Source organism: Macrosteles quadrilineatus, unplaced genomic scaffold (assembly GCF_028750875.1).
Source record: "Macrosteles quadrilineatus isolate MER2022 unplaced genomic scaffold, UCM_ALF_1.0 Scaffold_2__2_contigs__length_208266976, whole genome shotgun sequence".
Taxonomy (NCBI): Eukaryota; Metazoa; Arthropoda; class Insecta; order Hemiptera; family Cicadellidae; genus Macrosteles; species Macrosteles quadrilineatus.
Window position 1 is genome coordinate 32,146,036 of NW_026542595.1, and position 23,538 is coordinate 32,169,573.

Genomic DNA, 23,538 nt, shown 5'->3' on the forward strand with positions numbered 1-23,538 from the left:
GCAATACAATAGCTCGGGAGATGTCATACTTTGTTTCAAGAGTGTAGCTGTGTAGCTGAAGAATAAAGCACCATGTACATGACGATAGAGCTTAGAGCTCGCTCGTTTACGCAAAGATTTAAAGAACACCTGCCTAAAAAATCTACTAAATCTGCCTTCGCAAATCATTTGATAGACACAAACCATAATTACACCGACATTAATACCAATCTGGACATATTGCATTATTGCAGAAAAGGCAAACATATGAATACCATCGAAGAGTTCGAAATATACCGATCATCTAAAAACAGTCCTACCCATTTGCTCAATGAAAAATTATCCTTAGAGTCAAATTTAATCTACAATACAGCAATAGATATGATAGATGGCAGTGTCAATGTGATGCGAGGATCTGACGACAACGGGAGTGGGAGGGGGCACATACGTCACGCTCCGACATTGACACGTACGCATGCCCAGTCATGACTCATCTTTTGCCAGCTACACCACGCACGCTACCGTACCAGTATTATTTTAATTGGCCAATTTTGTTAAATGTTTGTGTTTTCGTGTTCGTGTCTCCAACGACTCTTCACAGAAGAGGATGAAGAGGATTTATGTGTTTGGAAGGAGTTTAACCATGGTATCAGCTTGAAAATGAACCTTTAGGTTCGAAACCTGGGTCGCTGACCTAAAACACAGGATTACGGACAAGTACTACAGGTATTTAACCTTTTATTAGTAAAAAACTTTTTAGTATTTAATCATTAACCAGGCCAAAGCCTGTATAGAGTGTAATCGGAATCAAAAACTTATTAAATAAAGGAACCCTATTAAATAAAAGTAGCAACCATATACTAAATTTTATTGTGATTTATATTTATAACTCATTGTAAAAAACAAATATTTAAAAAACAATAAACTTTTAACAGTGTCTAATCCACACAAAACTAAGCCTAAACTTACAAAACCTTTCTTTGGTAAAGTATATTGTTTAACTGATTAATAATTTCTACAGAGGAACTGAATAGCGGGCGAAAAACAAAGCATTGTGAAATTGTGATGTGATACAAAACAGGAATGGATGATCAGCAATGAAGAGTTCATCTTGAGGTGGAGAACATTGGGCCATTAACATCACAGCTGTGCACAAAATTACGACAATATGACTTCTATACTTACACAACGTTTAACAAAAATAGAATAAACTTGGAGAGTATTTTATAGTGATTAACATTTACTATAAAGTAATTTTTTTAAGCCCTATAGATAAAAGGGAGCCTTATGAAAACTGTAAAAATATAAAAGTGATATTTATTACAATTAAAAAACTACTTAAAAGCTGTGCAAAATAACTGATTTTAGTGGCAGCTTTTTATAAAATTACCTGCTTTGCATACAGCTTCAACTGAGCTTTAAACAATTGGATAATGACTAGCACATTTTTGAGCCAGTAGTTTATGCTTGACCACACACACAATCCCACAAATCTGCTGGTGCATAATACAGGTGCAAGAATTGCACTTTTTGACCAGTTGTTGGCAAAGATCTACATATGGATCTAATTTTATCTTACATATTATACCTATTTAGAGTTTAGTAAATTTACAAAACTTATCTTTAGAATATAGTAAGGTTATAACTAAGGCTAGAGAAGTTGTAAGTAGAGGGTGAGTCGGTGAAACGGGCGGTTTTTGTAGAACGTAGGTGGGAGGGTAAGGAGGAGGGGGAGCGTGTTAGTGATCCTGCTCCCCACTTCTGGAGGTTTAGTTGCCATGCAGTGTTGGACCGGACCACAAAACAGTTTGACCATCAAGGTATTTTATCAAAACCGTGAAAGTTGTGTGTGTTCACTGCAGGCCAGCCATTCACATTCACATTCATTTTGATCAGCCTCCTTGTGCTCCTGTTCCATCTAAACATGCAACTCAGGGATGGATAAAGAACTTCTAAGAGGCAGGAGTACCAGAACTGTGCAGATACCAGAAAACATTGAAGCAGTTAGAGAAGCGATTGCCATAAGTTCCTGTCGATCTGCCTGATGGCATAGCATAGCACTTGGACTTTCCGTTCCGCACAAGGATGAGACAAATTTTGCATAAAGACTTTAACATGCATCCGTACAAAATTCAGGCTGTGCAAGCCTTGAATGTGCGAGACTTTTAATCTTGCATTTTCTTTTGCTTCAGTTGATGGAAGATGACCCAGAGCTAATTCTCAACCTGTGGATGAGCGATAAACCTTTTTTCCACTAATCGGGGTATGCCAAGAAGGAAAATTTTAGATATTGTTCGGCCAGGAACCCACAAGCACTTCACTCTAATAAAGAGACGGTATGGTATGCCCTTTCTTCCCGTGGCATAATAGGCCATGGGATACTACTGCTTTGAAAATGATACTGGAAAAATGCTGTCACAGTCAATGATAATCACTACCTACACATGTTAGAAACCTTTTTAAAGCCACAACTTCACAACTTTTTCCAGTGAATACTGACTCTTATTTCCAGACAAGATGGAGCAACAAGTCACACTGCAAGAGTGGCCATAAATTAGCTCTTAACGATCTTCCCGAATCACCTCATCTCAAGGAACGGGATACGTTTTTGAAACTCGTCCTGCCCCAATTGAAACACTAAACAACAATATTCAAAACTAAATTCAAGCAATCCCACAAGCAAAATTATGAGCAGTTTCTGAGGATTTCCGGTCTAGACTCCAGCAATGCATCCAAGCTGCCATCTTTCCGATATTATTTTTAAGACTTGAAGGGTTTTTGTTGTTTTTACACAGACTCATTTACTCTGTATTTTAATCCATAAATTGATGTTATAATGTTTGACTTTTTTATACCTTCCAAAAGATCACCCGTTTCACTGACTCACCTTGTATAAACTAAATGTTTCAATTGCACTGTCAGATTTGTACATATATAGGCCTAATTGTATAACAGATGAAAGGTGACATGGTAGAAAGCTAGGCTCCCTGTCTCAAATACTTAATTTAGAAGAAAGACAAAATTACAAAAATAAATTTGTTAGTGGGATTTGAACAACTTACCGAGTTGACTCAAGGAGTTCCATATGGAAAAATGTTTGAATGTAGGTAAATCTAATTGCTGATGGTAACTGTTATGTTCATAATGAGCTTAAAATTATTTATACAGGGTGTTTTTTTTTCAAACACAACACAAATTACAAGTGAGTAAAGAATTGGTTTTATGGCAAGAAAGGTTTGAAACTATATTTCCAGTTGTGATTCCAGTATAAAATAAATAAACTATTAATAGGCGCGTTAAAAATGTAAGGAAACTGAAGGATCTGTACCAAACAAAAAACTTAGACCTACAACGTGTACTCCGTGGGCTTGTTAAAACACCATATTGAGTCTTATTCACAATAAATTCCCTGAAACGCAAAACCGTGTACGAAACAATATAAAAATAAATATCAGCTGATTGGCAATAAAGTAAAGGATACAGAGATACCAACTTAAGAGCTTCTTTTGTCCTGTGTCTCTACCTACTTGTAATTTGGGTTGCGTTAAAAAAACCTTATGTAACATTGATAATTCAATTAAACATTCATATAACCTTCACTGCTGAATAACTTATTCATTATTCTGTTTCCATTACAGGAACTAGAAAACGCCCAAAAAGCAAAGCTGGTTCATGATGTCTTGACTTGACGAGAAACAGGAATGGATGATCGGCAATAAACAGTTCATGTCGAGGTGCAAAAATTGCAGCGGAACGACATTTTACCATCACAACAGCTGAACATAAAATTTGTCATGTCATTAATGTCCCTTTATTATGTCATATTTACTAATTTTCAAACAAAAATAAAATCAACAAACTTGTATTTAGATTAAATAATTTAGTAGACAATCATGAGTGTGAATTATTAACCTTCATTATTAATTGACACAACATTTCCTAATTAAATGTGTTTGAATACTGTATATTTTACATGTTTACATTACTTATATTATCCATGAGCAATACTGCAATGCAAAGTTAATATGTTCCAAAACAAGAATCTTGCTATTGTTTATCTAGACCAGAACTGTGCTGGTGTGCTTATAGGTTCAAGTAGTTCTATCTATCCCTGAAGTAAAATAACAGTCAGCTGGAGTAAAGATCAGTCGTACATTTTCATCAAGGCTACTATTAAGAATGTTATGAATGTGCAAGCATGACATCATTTGCCGTCTTGGATGGTGCTTCTTTTAATGCTAGCTTATAGCAGTCACCTGCCAAATATGTTGTTACTGTTGTTTGTTTTGGTCTAAGTTCTGTGTGATTAAGTTTAATTAATTTGTCTTGATTAATTTTAAATGTTAAGTCAACTAGAGTGATTGAAATGCCTGGTGGGCGATGTGCTGTAACTGTAGCAATATGTAATAGTATATGGATTAATACTCATGAATTACCTCTGGCCTTAAATACCTTATCATAGATTCCCGAAAACGAAGAACGATGCAAACAATGAACCCAGACAGATAACTCATTTAATCCACCTCTGTAAATTGTTCTCAGAATTTTACTGTCGATGATTATGAATGAGATTTAAAAGCTGAACTGTTAAATTTATTTGTACAAGGGTTCTTAAGCCTGGTGCTATTCATCAACCTAGTTTTGCGTACTACTTGATGTTTGGCAGGAAGATTCAAACTCACCAAGCTCTTTTACAACCTAGACATAAACAAGAAACTGAACATGTGAAACAAGCAACACAATATTTTAAGGAGGGAGACAGAATACAAACGAGCAATTATTCAAACTCTAAAAACAAGTGGAGTTTTGGAAGAATATTGGAAAGGGAAAGCAACCTGCTGTATAAAGTACAAATGGACGATGGGGCTGTCTGGAGGCGTCATGTTGACCAAATACTAAAATGTGAAGTATAATTTAGTATATTGAAGCGTTATTATGCGCATAATGGCTACGGAGAAAATTCAAAAAGATTTTGAACTTAAAATTCCCATGTTATTCTTATGAAGAATAAGTGAACTGTTGTAGTTTGCTTGTTTATGAACATATTTTGAGCAAATTTGGAAAATGCATTCATATGTTACTAAACTATTACATTTTAAAAACACACTTTTTACCCTCCCTGTTGCAGCAAACCTATGTACTCCCACCGCAGCAAACCTGCAGACTAAGCAAATTTACATTTGCATGACTGGATTTACACTAAAATGTCTCCTTAAAAATATCACATTTTTTCCTATTTACTATTTAAATAGGAAAAAAATGTGTTATTCGCAAATGTAAATTCGCTTAGTCTGCAGGTTTGCTGCGGCGGGGGTATTCTGTTTGCATAAAAGTAAGAGTTTGATTCAACTTATCTAATTTACCTACTTATTATTATTTGAAAATGGAAGTAATTCCAATTACACATTTTATTTACAGCGTGGGGTGAAAACAGAGAAGTCTGTGCATTATATATTTTTGGTCGAGTTTTCAACCACTGGACGACCTCTAGTCTTTATTCCTGAGCATTTATCTGACTGACTGACTCACTCACTCATCACTAATTCTCCCACTTCCCATTTACCTAGGAGGCTGAAATTTGGTACACTGATTCTTAAGGCATTAAATAGGAAAACTAAGTTGTTTTTATTCTAAACGGACTCTCGGGCTCCGCCCCAGTGGCTCTGGAGTTTCCCATGTTAACCTTATGAGTACTCATATTTAAATGGAATTAATGAATCTTAACAGCTGTTTCAATTAAACATGTTGGTTCTGTTCTATGATGTTCAATAGCATTAAAGTTACAAAAATTACCAACAGAGGCAGCACTATTATTATTTTTAATTTATGACAACAGCTAATTTGCAACCAAAAGGTGAGTGAGCGTAGCGAACGAACTTCAACCAGAACTTGATTGAGCCATGCGAACAAGCTCACTCATGAAGTTAAACGGGGCGAACCTTGCGGGTACAGCTAGTTTATAACTAAACTTAGAACCTGTTAATTATGGATCAAAATGATACATTGCTACCATTCCCGTTTTGTGGTAAATTACTAAAAAAGCATTGTCATACAAAAACATTTTTGATGGTAAGGTACTAAATTACATCTTCAATTTTAAAATACAACATAAGTAGTCATACAGTATTTTAAAATGTAATATTAACAGTCAAATCAATCATTGCAAATACATGAAAACGATATGTAAATTTAACCTATCTATTAGATACAGTGTGACCCATCTGGTAATTATTTAGGTGCGACTGACTAAGATTGGTTAAGATAGAGGAATCTGAAAAATCCAGGGAAGGCAAAAAATCTAGATGTTTTGATGCTGACTCTTGGTAATTCGCCACACTGCCTTGCTCGCTCCACATTCTATCTGCTTTTAATACCTTGTAACCTCAATAATGGGCACTTAGACATATTTTCAAAATAAGTTCAAGAACTTTGAGTGTAGCCTTGGCAGCTTCAAGGTACTTCAAATAATTTCCAGTCTTGTCTTAATAATATCATACCCATACCCGACGCCCACAGTTAAAGAGTTGAACTCCTGGGCAATGATATTTTTATTTTTAAATTTAAAAGCGTACAGTAATTGTTTTTTTAGGTACCTTAAAGTAAACACTAAACAATTTCTTCATTAAACCAAACAGAATGTTTATTTTAATTCAGTAATACAATTATCTGGGTCCTGGCAAGTATTCATGTTAAGTCTGTGTTATTTCACAGAAGTAGGAGCCTTTTTTTTTTTTTACATTTCGTTTTTAATTATCGGTGTTTTTTTCAGCTTTTATCTCGGCAGCATCAAATTCAATGTTTTTGTTGAAAACTTTCAATCTGTTCTCTGAGATTCATTGGTTAAAGTATGATGATTTTAACGCACATGAAAAGTCGCCAATACAAATTTTATTTTATATGTTTGAATCACTGGTTGAAAATTCAAAAATAGGTTGACAGATGGAATTGCACCCAGAGCTCTTTGGGTGAAATTTAGCTTTTAAATCTCATCGTTAATGCAGTATTAATGACAGTAAAATGCTGAGAAGGAATTACAGAAGTGGATTAGAATAGTTATCTGTCTATCTGCAGCAGCGGGTTCATTGTATGCATTGTTCTTTGTCTTAGGGAATCTATGATAAGGTATTTAAGGCCTAAGTAATTCATGAGTATTAATCCAGATATTATTACATAATGCTACAGCTACAGCGCATCACTCACCAGGCATTCCAATCTCTCTAGTTGACTTAAAATTTAAAATTAAACAGAACATACAACTCTAACAACATATTTGACAGGTGACATCTGTGTGCATTAAAACAAGGCCCCACTAGAAAATCAGGCCATGCTGCAGCGCGGGCAGCGCAACACTACGTCACAGTGGAGGATAGTTGTACTAAAATCTGACCGTTAAAATCTGACAAACAGCAAGCTTATCCACCTAAAACATGTAGGATATTGCAGTGAATCTATCAACAAATCTATCCACTAGTGTGACATCATGGATCCTGCAGCATGGCCTGTTTTTCTAGTGGGGCCTTGATTAAAAGTAGCACCGTCCAGGTCAGTGAGTGATGTTAAACACTCGTACATTTTTCTCACCTTTAAACTTTGTATGTTGATCTAGCCACTCTAAATACAGTACTCCTATATTCGTATCTATATTATCAAAATAATTTGTTGAATTTTTGTGTGCTGCAAATTGACCCCTGAATATTTATTTTTATAGGCATATTGGGTATCAATTTAAAGCTCTTATCCTCTAGATGTGACTTTTGCGGGATTGGATGATATCCCGTAAAACCCTTCGTCCTATAGGCTTTTAAATTTTCATAGTTTGTGCTGAATTCTGTTCTCAATCATCTGAACTTTTTCAAGTTTAGCCTAAGTTCCCCTCAATAAAGAAGGATTTTAATTTTATTTCTTTTCATTTCAAGTTTACATTTGTTTAAATCAAAACAGATGGCCACGATACAATTTTGTTTAAATCCATACGAAAATGGGGTTATCTGTAGTTGGTGAGGTTTCAGTGAATTTAAAATGTTATTTGTATAAAATGTAAAAGAAAATTACTTAGTTAGACGTACACTGTGTTGTGAGAGGATTTTGTGTCGCCATAGTATGTTTTATTGATGTTTTAGAGAATTCAAGTAAACTATTTTAATGTTAGTTGTGTAAAATGTAAAGAAGCAAGAAAACGACTTTTAGATTTTGTGTTTTTATAGTATTCTTCATTAATATTTGTGATTTTTCCACGATGCTTCGAAGTCATCGCGCACGCAATGACAATAAAAGGACTCGCTATGCAAATAATAGGGATATGATGAGACATAATAGTTTTCATCCTTATCAAATATATCACAGATTTTGAAGTCACGAAGTGACGCAGGTTGCTAGTTGTTAATTAAAATAATTGTAATCGAAACATATTAAAAATTTTTTATTTTATTTCTTACTTTATTGGCGGAGTAATACCTGTTGCTTTTAACTCTGTGCAAAGGATAATAACTGTTTTTTGTGGAAGCAAAACAAGGTTGAAGCCATTTTGAGAACTGATTAATAAAGATTGGCAACATACAACATTTTGGTTTTGCGAATTAAGTTAAACTAAACAATGGTGGAGTATGCCAAAATAATTATATATCATTGCAAGAACCAGAAGAGTGTTAAATAAAATTAAAACACTGTTGGCTGAAGGCAAGCATATTAAGATCTTTATAAATAAAGATAGCCCCCGCCGCAGCAAACCTGCAGACTAAGCCAATTTCCATTTGCCTGAATTGAGTTTTAATTAAATCTATTTAAATAACATTAGGTTTAACAAGTAACTCTACCTAGTGTTGGAAAATATAGTCCATTCACAAAATTAAAGCGGTTTGAGGGGATGTTCCTCCACTACTTTTTTTGCTTAATGTATAGTTATGTTTCAGCTGGTTGGCGTTTTGGCAAACCTCAGCTGTTGAGCTATTGTTTTAAAGGTTGGGTCAAGTGGAGGGAATGGATTTCTTTCCCTAAAACACATAAATTTGGTAAACAGAGTACACAGTATAGGAGACTTTTGTATCCCTACAACCGAGTTAACTTTAATACACTGAAAATATCAAACGAGCTACTAACTGTTAAGCCCATGTAGTTATCATAGCCAATGAAACAAACAGCCTTAAAGAAACTCAAATTCTTCCGCCACACATTTAGTGCCCACACTAAGGGAAAAGTCCAATGGTGGTAACAAGGTTAGGTTGACCACAGGCACTCCAAAAACAAACATTCACATGAAAACAAGAGTAAAAACCACACATTCTTTTTATTCTTAATCACAACTTGAGGGTGGTTTCAATCAACTGTTAACAACTATTCTACTTTAGGGAGATAAGAAAATCAACTAGGGTGGTCTGCCGTTACACTTTAGACGCATAAATGAGCGAAGCATTATTAAAAGATTGTCGATGACTAAAGCAGCTAACAATCTACATTATGTTCCCTTTCAACAGATTCACCGTTTGTTTGCCCGATATTATTTAAGTTCTAAAGAATGACAAATTTATCTGATAAATCATTTATTTAGTTAAGAATAAGAATAAGAATTGATAAAAGGTAGACATGTGTATTTGACATTTCGTTTAAACAGTCAAGAGCTTCTTTCTTCTTTGCCCAAGATCCGTGTCTGTTAATTGACATCAATCGGTCTAGTGAAAATGGTGGATCAAGTGTAAAATTTTAGTGCATCTAATTCATGTTGGAATTGTTTAGCTAACTGCCTATCATTATCAGCTTCTTCCGCCACTGCTTCAACTGGTTCTTCTAGTTCACGACGCCACTCTCTTACAATATTTGCATTATTGGTGCGACGACCAATATTACGAAGTGGCCTTTGAGACATGCTCAAAACAAATATAGCAAAACTGTTACTTCCATTGATAAACTGTTACATTCCAACTTTAACCTACGATGAAAGTAAACATTGAAATGTAAACAAAACAGTTACAAACAATTAACATATGTTTATCTTATTTAAATGAAACGAGATAAACCCATATGTCATAAACCCAATATAATTTTTCTTTCAACTTACATTAAAATAACAAGCGAAATTGCTTGACCCGTAAAATAAAATCCAGAAGGAAATTTGCAAATATTTTTTACCAAAACATTGTGCTCAGTATTCTTTAGCTGTTGGCAAAATTTCATATCAATTGGTCAAGCCATTACATTCTGATGCTCTTAGAAAGAAGTTACAAAGTGAGGGAAAGTGAGCTTCGCTCAATAATAAATAGTTACAATAAGACATAGACTGTGTCTTAGTAATGAAATCTTACTATTTGACAACACTATAAAATATTAAAATGTAATTGCATCGATAATTATCATTATCAATTGAGATAGGGACCCAACTTAGGTGTGTATTTTATCCCCAATATGAGTGAAGGATGAATGTGGAATGGAGTGAGATGCCTTGTGTAGATTTACTATACTAACTAACACCAGCTGTTTCATTAGCAAGGACTATTGTTAAAAACCCAATGATCAAGGACAAGTAGGTCCAGTTTAAAACAATCAAAAAGCTGCACACTTTTCTCAGGACCTTTTGATTACCAGACGAGCACTCAGCTACTCAGATATAAATGCGGAGTGAGATAATTGTGTGCAATTTTGTTTGTTACACTGAAAAATGTAAGTTAGCCATGCTCATCACTGTCCATAGGCTGAGAACTAAATTCCCTTAATTTATGTTGAGCAGTAGAAAGTAAAAACATTTTTCAATACCCCACTCATGATTTAAAAAAATATTAAACAAGTCCTCTCTATATAGGGTTAAAAATTTACAATAAAATTCCAATCTCCTTAAAGCAATTAAAATTAAACTTAGCAAAATTTACAGACAAAATCAAAACAGCTTTAGTAGAAAAAGCATATTACACTCTTGAGGAATTTTTCAACGACTCCTGGTAACAGACACCCAATCTCTCATCAACCTTTCCTAACATAAACAGTTCCAACATGCTGTAGCTTTTGTAGGGGTAACTTACTGGCTAAATCTTAGGCTTTTTATATCTATCTATCTATATATCTAATTCCGTAAGCCCAAAATTTTACAATGAAATTGTGAGCGAACGGGAGGCCCTAGAAAGCTGGGAAAGGTCTCATTTTAAAGGTCTGGGCATGAAATTTTGGGGAAAATTATTCATTTTTCAAGTGAAAATTAGATAAAATCTTTTGAACAAACAATTTGATACTTTTAAACTTTTTACTTTACAATGGATTGTTCTTTTGCACAGTAATAATGTATAATGTCGGAATACTACCACGTAGAGGTATTGTTCTTCAAAATGAGAACAACAGGCGCCACATTTGGCACGATATTAATGGAAGAAGAATAAATGAGCATCGGATGAACATGAATTTAAATTTTAAATGAGATTGCACTACACAGCATAGGACCAATGAACGATGGGTGCATTCATTGTCTTGTATTGCGCAATTTGATTTGGTGAAATTGTGGCACAAGGCCAGACCTTCACAAAAGTTTTTATTTGAAAAAAAAATACCAGTTATTGTAAAAACCAATGGTCATCTTTATGTTGCTTTTAGATGGGTAAAGAGGCCAGATAGTACTAGAACCACTAATAGTACTAATAGTACTAGAACCAAATAAAGACCAAGGAATCGACCAAAATGGATACTATACAGAGCAAATGTTGTTTCAGAGAGATTTTGTTATAGAATTGGCATTTTACAATTTGGATGATGACATTATCTCTATGTGTCTAAGTGAATTAGTCTATATTTAAAGAAATCTACATAGATTTAATTAATAGCCATGAAGATTATTATTGGAAAATGTTCCTTAGTTGTATCATGATTATTTGGTTGTATTGTGATTAGAAAGTTAATATTATAAACACACCACATCATGTGGTCTGCATGACCTTTTGGAATTTTTATTTTAGACAGAGCAGACATCAAAATGCATTATGCAGGTATGTAATAACTATTATAGTACATATCATAATATACAAAAATGTTTAATGATAATTCAAGCTAGGGCAACCCATGAGACTAATAATTTGTACAAAATAATTACTAGAATATAGGGGCTATTGCCCCTACAAGCCACTAGTATATTTAGAATTCCGTATTTATTAGAAACCTTGACAATGTACCAGTCTGTGTATTACGTTTGTAATAACTTTAACAGGTTATGTGAAAAAAAATTTTAATCTTTTTTAATACCGTTAAAATGTATAAACATTATTTAACATGATGTAAAATGTTTAATGTATGAGTAAATAAAAAAATATGCATAAGAATCCCCCATATTCAGCCACTTCAGAACTGACCTTCATCCAAGTAATGATTTGGCTGGATAAACCAACCAACAGCTTTGGTGAGTTAGTGGCCCAGTCGGTAGCACCACTCATATTGAGTTAAATCCTAGCCACCTCTAATTCAAGGCCGTTGGTGTGTCGTAACTTCGCACTGAGATGGGTATTGCCATGGTTATAACAGGAATAACAAACTTGTAAACATTAAAATTGCTCATATGCTTGATTATCAATTATTGCAACAGCTGTTTTCAGAATGGCGAACTAGGGCGTTGCCAATTTTGTCTCGCCACAGCCTTCTATTAGAGGTGGCTACGGTTAAATAGATGGGCCGGGAGAACTATGTTGACTTTTTAAATTCTGAGGAGTGGCTGGAAGAAATAAAGACCGGAAAACCTGAGGCCAAATATGATGAGTTCTACTATATCCATGTTCAACTTGGGTCCATCACACTTAAAAGCAAACAAAAATCAACAAAAATCAAACCAAAATCAAAGCAGTCTCACATATTTGAAGGCCCCGTTCTAGCTGGGCGACAAGAGTGACGCAACCAACAAGAGCGACAGATACAAACACATGGTAAGTAATGGGAGTGTCCTAGCTGAGCAGCAAGAGCGACATCACACCCGTGTGCGTCAAAGCGGCACCATATCTAAAATCTGCTGTATGAAATTGTTTCACAATATTTTTAATTTGTTAAGCAAAACATTAAATGTGGTTAACGTTTTTACCACACTTAGTGTGGTAAATTTCTTATCTTTGTAATCAGATTATGGGTTTAAATTTCCAATACAACCAAGTACATTGTACAGTACACTCTCGATTATCCAAGCCCCGGTTATCCGAGGTCGTTTTAGACCTAAATATATGTATTTTTTTTATTTCTGGCCAGAAAACAATAATTACTTTTTTAGGAATGTTTCTGTTGAGAGTAAAATAATAGCAAGTTATTTGTGATTTCTTAAAATCAATACTATAAAATAATGATTATAGGTATTATTTTAACTTACAAATGATCCACAATAACCTAGAAATTGAAAATCTCACACAGTACTAAGTTGGCCGCTAACCATTGGTAAGCTAGACGAGTTGTCTGCAGAACCTCAACAAAAGTAGTACTGAGCTTTTCTGATCGGGCATTGCCAGCTTGTATCGCTTTTGTCAGTGTTTGTCATTACAATGTTTTAATATTTACATGATTGTGTCATGTACCTAGCATAGTTCAAATCAAACTTAAACAAAAATTAATGTTATACTTAAGAAACTGTAGTGATCCACCTTATTGTATTATTATTTAATCCTGAAGAGTGTGGACTTAACATAATTTAATAATACTCTGTATTAAAAGTTTTACAAGACAAATTAAGAAGTGTTAAGCATGTTTAAGCTATTAATTTCCTTAATAACACTGCCTTATTTAGATACATTTTCCATTAAAATATCAATTATTGATCATTTTGTTTTCACTATGCATTGTTATTAAAACATACACTTCAAGTCTTTGACTTCCTAATGTGGTACCATCCCTAACCTAAAAATCTAAGAGACCTCCCAACAACCTCGGTTAATTGGGAATGTACTGTATAAGTTCTGCATGTTTGAAAATACTACTGTATGTAGCTCTAATCTAGCAACATACAGTGGTGTATCAATAAAACCAATTAGGCCTACTTGGTATTTATGTTTCATAAAAAATGTATTTTACACTAACAAGCTGTTAGCCCGTCCTACGTACGTGAATCGAGCAGTACATTAAACCTGTATATAGTTATATCAATATGTCTATTCCTAATTCAAGCTTAGTTTAAGTAGTTCAAAATTTATTGTAAAGAAAAAGCTGACAATTAAAACTTGTGATCGTTGTTACTTTCCCAACCTTTCCTCAAAAAGTAGAGTAGTAAAACAATTTTCATACGCTTTATTTTGAAGACTCGTGAGCTTCGATTCGTATACAGCAATGGCTATAGAATCTTACTTAATTCATATAATCAATGACAAAATCACAGAGTAAATAAACTAACCTCATAGTTCTATAGAATATTTTTATATTCAACCAGCTGTTAGTTATAACAAATTATATTGTACTAAAACAAACTAAAGATTTTAAAGACTGTTCAAAAAATAAATTAGAACATCTAGTATTTTACTATGTATATTTAAATTATCTCTCATCCTCTTACCGAATACATGAACTTATCAATGATTATAGCATTACACATAGTATAAATAAGTCAACCCTACGTATGTTATTTCATTTCCATCCAAATGCTGAATTTGTGTTGAAAACTGTGAATGTTTACAGCTGTTACGTTAAGCAAATGGTATTATACCAAAAGCTAGAGAAGAATGTTAGCGTCGGCTGCTAGACTTAAAAAAATTTAAAACTTAATTTCTAAAAAACTGATACCCTAAACTAAAATTATGGCTTCGACATTCCCTAGTTCTCAAAATTTTCTTTCTTTCAACACAAAAATCATGAAATTCCACCAAGTAGTTGATTCAGAATTGTGAAATAAAAAAACCCTGTCACGTTTTAATATGATGATTCTTCATTTCAGCCAAACCTCTTTACCTTGACCTAAATATTGCCCAACCGATGTAAAAGGGCAACTTTGTAATGCCAGTATCTAATTTAAAAGAGAGTTCTTGCAAAACTGCTTTAATTCCTTGCATACTTCTACATGACTAGGTCAAGTAGCCAGGTTAGCTAGTTCATCTACGTATTAGTGATGTGCTGGTGGAATTTTTTTAAGTACGGACAGGTAATAGTTCCTGTGCAAAATTGATTCTCAGTTCTCGGTACTATCAGTGGTACTTCTCATTAGGAATTTTAGTTTTGCCAACAAAATAACCTATGGTTAAGAGTTTTTTTCATTTACAGCAAATCCGTTAGCTTCCCTTTTCACCGTTGTCAAGTCATGTAAGAAAATCGCTATAACAGGAAATAATAAAGATATTGCCAGATGATGACACCACTAATACAAAGGTTAAGTTTTAACATTTATATCCTGTTTTGGAATGTGTAATGAAGGTGGGAAAGCAAAATACAATAACCAACACTGAGAACACAGCCAAGGGTAGCTTAATTTATCAGTGAGAGGGAAAATGAAGGAGTGCTATGTAACATTGAATGAACACATGAACTGCAGTAGCTGGCAAAGTTAGAATTGGCAAAATGAAATTTTCTTGCCTTATTGCGAAGGTTCTAACATCTTGCCGAAAAACAAAGGAATTTCTTGATCCATTATTAAGAAGACAAACGGATGGTCAGCTAAAAACGTTTCAGGAGGAGGAGGCAGGGAACGAAATGAGATTTCCACACCTAGAATGAAGACAACAAATAAAGTTCTGTCAAATACCTTATGTCTAGGCCGACACACCATGATGCATAGTTTAAGTTTTAAATTTTTCTACGACTATTAATGCTATTAAAGGGGAGAAATTATCTTTTGGTGTCTTAAATTTAAAAAAGCTGCAAAATAGTAAGGCTTGGCTCACAGAAACAGGATAATGTTGTTATTTAAATCTCTATAAAATAGTTTCACAATATTATTAATTTTAGAAACATTACAAAACTTTGAATGTGCTTTGAAAACTTTGAACTTTTTTACCACAATTAGTGAGGTTAAATTCTTATCTTAGTTTGTAATCAGATAATGGGTTTAAATTTCCTATGCAACCAAGTACATTGTATAAGCTATGCATGTTTGAAAATACCGTAGCTCTATGATTAAATTTGAAAGGATGAATTCATTTAAAAACCTACTTACTTTAAAACTTATATTTAAAGAAAACAGATCCAAAAGAATCTAATCTATTTGTATTTATGTTTCATAAAAGTATATTCTACATTAATTCTTCAATTTCATCCAAGCCTCTTTACCTGTAGCTTCTTATAGAGAACATAGAATATCATCCTACGTTGGCTTATCACTGATTAAAGACTTTTTAAATAGTAAAAATCTGCTATTAAACTCCAGTAAATCAAGTTTTGTAAAAGCGCGGCAGAGTAATCAGAGTGAAAAACAATCGAAGATCACAAAATATTTTGTAAAGTGATATTTAATGGTTACTGTTGTGATGCAAGTTGACTTGAACATTAATTTGTCATTTATTGTTGACTTGAGACTTAACTAATGAACAGTGAAATTGTTAAGCTTTTTAGTATTTCATAAATTTGGGTGATTTCTATATAAAACTTGTGTTTTTACTTTCCTGTATATCAAACTCCATTTCCTCCCTATAGTTTGACATTTCGATAGTTCGACACCCCTTAGGTCCACAAAGTGTCGAACTATAGAGGTTCTACTTTAGAACAAAATGGTCTACCAACTTTTTTTATGTATTGTTAGGTTTGATTAAAAAAAGGCTTATTGCCTGATGATGGTATTGTTTGTTTGCCACAACTCACAGAAGTGTATCACAAGGTTTGGATCAAAAGAGGGTTTAAACACTGTTACACCCACAAGTTAATATAATTAAATCATTACAGCACGTTCAGTGTTAACTTACAAATAATTACAATCTTTCTCTCTGTTACATAATTAAAATTAGTAGACACTTATGTTGACATTGATAAACCATATACATACAAAATACTATTTGAATCAATAGCAAACACAAACAATACTAAGCCATTGTAGCTACTAAATTTATGTAATTTTTTTTTAATGTTTAGTGGTCATATTAAAACTTTTCAAGATGAGTTCATTCCAATAAAATTGCATGAATAGTATTTCACAGAAAATAATTAACCATTTTGTAGTTTGTAGAGCAAAACTTAAATTGCTATCGAATGTTAAATAAATGTTTCCAAACATGGTATAACACTAATAATACTTATTAAGGAACTTGCGATTCAAATTAATTAAGATTTAGATTGCCGTAAACTGATATAACTAAATCAGATCCTAAACTCTAAGTGCAGCAGAACAGTTTAAGTAGTTTGACTCGAGTAGTACTACGGCTGTCAAGGGGAAAGTTGCACACTATTGGCCTAGTTGTCATCGGACACTCTTACAGGTTTTGTTGCTATTAATTTCATTTGATATTTTCAAGACTAACACAATAATCATGGGTTGAAAAGGTGAGGAAAGTTTTAACACTCCTATAATATAAAACTTATTATAGGATATATATTATAGGGAATAAAAAACCAAAAACAAAAAGCTGTTTTTGTCGTAATTATTGACCTTTTTTAAACACATACACATCACACATAGCATATTCTCAAGTTGAAGAGAGAATATTCAGAATGACAATATTCTGAAGTTCGTTGTTGGTGATGGTGAGTTAATGTTGTTTAAAGGTGTATTGCAGACATTTTCCATCACAATGGTAAAATAAAATACCCAACGTTCAGGGATCTGAAATCTGATCCCTCTTCAGGTGAAAAACTGTTTCCTACAGTTACCTGACAAAGTGGGCTTCCTTGCACTGATTATAGCACGCAAAGTAGCTAATTGCTGAATTAACTTACTTTTGCCGCACTCATTTTTTTGCCGCATTCCAGTATTCCAACCAAACAAAACACATCGGTGTGCTTTTATTAGCCATGTAATATGTGTAGGCTACGCTTGAAAATAAGTTGGCAACACTTAAAGATACTAGGACTACGATCAGCTGGTGCATTTCCCATTTCATTCAACGCTTGAATTTAACTCAACCTAAAACGTGTTGTTTAGTGTTTGAAAGACTAATTATCTATATGCTTTATAGTAACTGTAGGAAATATATAATGTGTAAGTGCAAAGTGCAAGTGCAAAGTTCCACTTCGCACACTAGTTACACTCTTAACTAAACTAAAACATTACAATCAACAATACACAAAACCCAACCTAAGTTGGAATACACTACAGAAAAGAAACGAGTAACAGTCAAGTTCAAGTATATGCACTGTATAGTCAAGTCATGATACGAAAAGCAAAACATAACCAATCACAAAACACAGTCAATTTTAACACACCCAGCAAACCTAAACAACATATTCTCAATGTTGTCCTGTCCAAACCAAAATAGCAATTGAAACTTTATGAGTGGCTGATGACAACAAGACAAATAGTATCTGTCTTCTCAATTTCCATCATTGGTAAGTACTAAACTAGTGAAACTGCTTAGTCTGTTCTGCTACATTATACAATAAATATTAAAATATACAGGGTGGTCCATGGGAAACGGACACTTTTGAATTGCACATTTCTCGGTGACTGTTGGTGTGAGAAACTCGGGTTTAAGGTCATTCAGCTCCCCATCCAATGCAATTTCGCCATCATGCCACTGTGGACTAAAGATCATTGCATGTTGGCATACGATGCATTTAAAAAAAGTGGTGAGCCAACTGCGAAACTCAAAGTGGTGGGTCAACAGTGGAACTTTTAGACATTACTTTCGTATTGGTCGTCATGGGGAACTTCCGAGTCAGAATTAGGGATGGACGGGTCCCGAAATTTCGGGAATTTTTCGGGAAAAAAATATTCCCGATTATCGGGACGGGATTACATTTGATTCGGGAATTTTTCGGGACGGGATTTAGTCCGATCGCCGGCGATTTTGCCGCTTCGCGAGTGCCGATGACGCCGCTATTGCGAGCGATAGGTCCGCGAACGCAGGAGACGAAGTCGTTTCGATGATTGCGCCGTGACCGCGGAGTCATAACAACGATCGTGCCGTGACCGCGGAGTCATACCGACGATCGCGCCGTGACCGCGGAGTCATACCGACGATCGCGCCGTGACCGGGGAGTCATACCGACGATCGCGCCGTGACCGGGGAGTCATACCGACGATCGCGCCGTGACCGGGGAGTCATACCGACGATCGCGCCGAGACCGCGAGTCATACCGACGATCACCCCGTGACCGCGGAGTCATACCGACGATTGCGCCGTGACCGCGAGTCATACCGACGATCACCCCGTGACCGCGGAGTCATACCAACAATCACGACATGACCGCGGAGTCATACCGACGATCGCGCCATGACCGTGAGTCATACCGACGATCACCCCGTGACCACGGAGTCATACCGACAATCACGCCGTGACCGCGGAGTCATACCGACGATCGCGCCGTGACCGCGAGTCATACCGACGATCACCCCGTGACCGCGGAGTCATACCGACGATCACGACATGACCGCGGAGTCATACCGACGATCGCGCCGTGACCGTGAGTCATACCGACGATCGCGCTGTGACCGTGAGTCATACCGACGATCACCCCATGACAGCGAGTCATACCGACGATCACCCCGTTACCGCCGTCATTTTGACGATCGCACTGTGACCGCGAGTCCTTTTGACCGCGAGTCACAAGTTTCTATAGGGACCAGAAAAATTGTTACCCATTATTCGGTTTTTATAGATCAGTGCCACAAACGGTAAAGATTGATTTTGTATGCCTTTTTTGGTAACTGCAATACTCAAGACTTTCTTTTTATGCACAGAAAAAAATCCCGTCCCGTCTCGTCCCGAAAATCGGGAAGGAAATAAAAATCCCGTCCTGTCCCGTCCCGAACTAAAAATTCAATCCCGTCCATCCCTAGTCAGAATACAATTTTAAGGTGAGATTCTTATCTAGAACTAAAGGGTCAGTTATGAAATAAAAACACCTGGAACACAGTTTAGTGTGCCGTAGGAAAATGAGGGATTTATGGTCCATCATTCTTTGAAGAAGAAGAACTCCTGTCACTGTTGATTATTCTGCATGATACATGAACATGGTAAGAGACTTTTCATTCCCGAACTTAAAAGGTAGGAAATCTGCATTAAGAACATATAGTTTCAACAAGATAGGGCAACTTCTTACACAGCCAATGCCTCTATGGCAGCATTTTTAATGTCATTTTCTGGGCGTGTGATCTGATGTTTGGTGATGTTGTGTGGCTACCGCGTTCACCGGACTTGTCAATGAATCACTTTTCCATGTGGAGTCAAATGAAGACAGGTGTTTAAAAATTAAAACCACGTACTCGGGAAGAATTGAAGACCGCAATCAGGAGCCAAATTGAACAAATCAATGAATAGTTACTGAACAAAGTGTAACGTTTTCGAGCAGGGCTTGAAAATGTGTGTCCGTTTCAATGGCCACAATTTGAGTGAGGTAATTTTCAAAACTTAAAATAAGGTATTTTATTTTGTATATGGCATAACTTTTCCTTAATTTCTATGTCAATATGTTTAAAACTTTAAGAGCAATAGCTTTTTTAAATCCATCCGTTTCCCGTGGATCACCCTGTATAATATAAAATAAACACATCGGGCTGTATAGTTATATAGACTATGTGCGCATTAAAAAACTTAATCCAACAGAATCCACCCAAAACCAAGACTGGAATCAAAAACTCAACTATTATATGAAACAGTTATTGAAGTCTACATTGTTAAAAAAATATTTCAGCATCAAGTGACTATAATGATGTCTAAGTTTACAGACGGATTGCGATTTATAAAAATTGGTGTAAATACCTGCTTCTTGTAATCCAAAATGTTGCTGCTATGACGCAGCTAGTTTCAACATCTCACGAAGTCATCTTCGGGTGTCTAGGGGATGTCAAATCACTTCATCAGAAGGTCGTCAATACACACATTATACGTTCATACACGAACATGGTCAGGGACACGAACACAAACACAAACATTGAAACGAAAAAGTAAAATTTATTTTTAACGAGAGTCTAGACGCTACATCCATCCGGTCGTGACGCATCATCCTCACCGTTGTTACAATTTTTAGTCTTTTACTCGTTAAAAATAAATTGTACATTTTTGTTTCAATGTTCGTGTATGAACATATAATGTGTGTATTGACGACCTTCTGATGAAGTGATTTGACATCCCCTGGACGCCTGAAGATGACTTTGTGAGAAGTTGAAACTAGTTGCATCATAGCAGCAACGTTTTGGATTACAAGAAGCAGGTATTTACAACAATTTTTATATTCAACGTAATCCGGAGGCTAACATCAACAATGAGATAGCGATTTGTTTGCATGGAATAATTATAACTCATCATGAACTTTAATGTTTTCACTGTGTTTTGTTTCTGGCACTTTATATCTGCCTACAAATACAACAAAATTATTGATACTATCTAATATAATAAATGCAAATGGACGATCCACTATGAACTCTTCATGTTCCTCAATATCTAGACTTCGTCGCATACGAATCAATCCCGCTAAAACACATACACACAAAACCCTAAGTACTGATTACAATGGGAAAAGATTGTAGGAAGATGTTGTGTTAGTATACAAACTACTTGATAATTTCACAATATAACAGCCAATATTCAAATATCAACCAACAGTCTAGCACCAAACGCCACTATATTACATTGACTTCCCATATGAATTTTGTTATCAACTTAAATAAGAAATTATGCTAGTGACACTATACCATGAATAACATTGCGAGCACCGGATAAACTGCCACTATACTACAATCAGTAAATACAAACACCTCAGCCATAAAATGTATCTCTGTAAGTTTCACTGTAAGCAAATATCAACGTTTGATATATTTAATAAAAATATCATGTAAGATTGGTTATTACTTATTAATATACAGTAGAACCTCTAATCACAGCCTTCAATAACACAACAACCTCAATCACAGGTTCACTTTTTAAAACCCCTTAAAACACCACAACACATTATGTTAAGTTAACCTCTGACACCTATGCAACAAGTCGTTTTGAGAAGTAAACCTTAGGCCCCTATTAGACGAGGTAGCCTGGCGACGTCGCCAGCGACAGTAGCTGGCGACGCACTGGCCACCAATCCTAGTAGCCAGTTGAGTAGCTAGAATTTTACTGCCGTTACTCATTTTGTTGTGAGTGCTTGTCTTGTACTTGTACTTGTTATGAGCGTCTTGCTTTTTATTTGCTTCTTTCTTATGATCGCCTATCGGCGGCTCTTCTTGCTTTTTCTTTGATTCTTTCTTTTGTTCGCCTTTCGGAGGTTCTTATTTTTTCTTCATATCTTCGCGTATCCCTTCGACTGAATCAGATGTAGACATTTTATCAACTGAAGTGAACAATTCACCCACTCACAACACAACAGAACGCAACACAACAGTGTGCAAGTACCCCCGTGATATGAACTGACCGAGTGGCAACGTGATACTGGCGACCTAGTGTAATAAGCTCCATATGCTACAACGCAGCGTCGTCAATATGGGTAGCCAGTGGCTACCAAAGTGGCGACGGGGCTCGGTAGCCAGTCGGTCGCCAAAGTGTGGCTGCGTCGCTGGCTACCCTAGTGTAATAACATCCATAAGAATCAATGACCCTTGACAAGCTGAGTAGCCAGTTTGGTCGCTGGCGACGTCGCCAGGCTACCTCGTCTAATAGGGGCCTTAATAACACAATTTTAGTAGAATATTACTAACATTAAATCAATTAACTTCAAAATGCAGCCATATTATAACTAATAGATAATTATTCCTTCAAGTCTATTGACTCTCACCTCTAGGTCATAGAAATATAAATGTTTTAATGTCATTGATTTATTAGATGTTCATTTATAACTACATAGATAGCTTCATGCATAACACACTACTTTGGCTTCATGCATACTGTACTGTGAATGTCAAACAAATATATTGAGAATAAAGTCATGGTCAAATCCAGGTTTCATGCAAATAAAAGTATTTATACTACAGTAGGTACTAAGAGTCTCTCTTAACTCTAGGAAATCACAATGCAAACCCAATTATGTTTTAAATCAATGTGAAATTAGAGAAGGGCTAGTATCATTGAGCTACTTTTAATTTTTGGACAAAAGCAACTTTAAAGGAGATTTCTTTCTCAACAAAGTTTGCAATGTAATTACTATGCAATCCTGCACAGCCTAATATTGTATCTCTAAACTTAGTGTGTTTCATCCTAATAGAGAAGCAGGCCAAATTTACAAAGTGTAAGCAACAAGTAGGATGGGCAACAAAATTGCTGTACAAGTGATCATGTTTTTTTACAAAAATCGGTTAACAAAAAATTAATTTCATGATGGCCTCTGGATTGGTAAAAATAAATGGCTAATAATTAATGAGTTTATTATAGTCCAGATGAGAGTCCTGGGATTAATTAAAACACAAAAAGGTCATATACATAACATATCACTGTTGAGAAATGTCTGTTTCAATTCAAATCTATTGCTTTCTTCAGTGTTACAAAAAGTCATCGATCCCCAAAAACATCAGAGAAAAAAATGTCACGTCACTGATCCAATTGCAAGAATTGTTTTTTAAATTTAAACTAG

General features: G+C 35.2%; 1 protein-coding gene across 8 annotated transcripts in view; it reads right to left on the reverse strand.

Moving 5' to 3' along the window:
* The window catches only part of LOC128986080 (serpin B6-like), a 96,431-nt gene that overhangs the window by 12,746 nt on the left and 60,147 nt on the right, over positions 1 to 23,538 (reverse strand). For 3 of the 8 annotated variants that reach the window (XM_054406198.1, XM_054406197.1, XM_054406196.1), the window contains exon 8: positions 15,472 to 15,603. The exons of 3 other annotated variants lie outside the window; for them this stretch is intronic. In XM_054406198.1, the coding sequence (XP_054262173.1) occupies positions 15,473 to 15,603 (131 nt within the window). In that variant the 3' untranslated portion in view covers position 15,472. Of the gene's footprint in view, positions 1 to 15,471; positions 15,604 to 21,154; positions 21,456 to 23,538 lie in introns of those variants that run through there. 2 more of the 8 variants (XM_054406199.1, XM_054406192.1) reach the window with 1 other exon arrangement.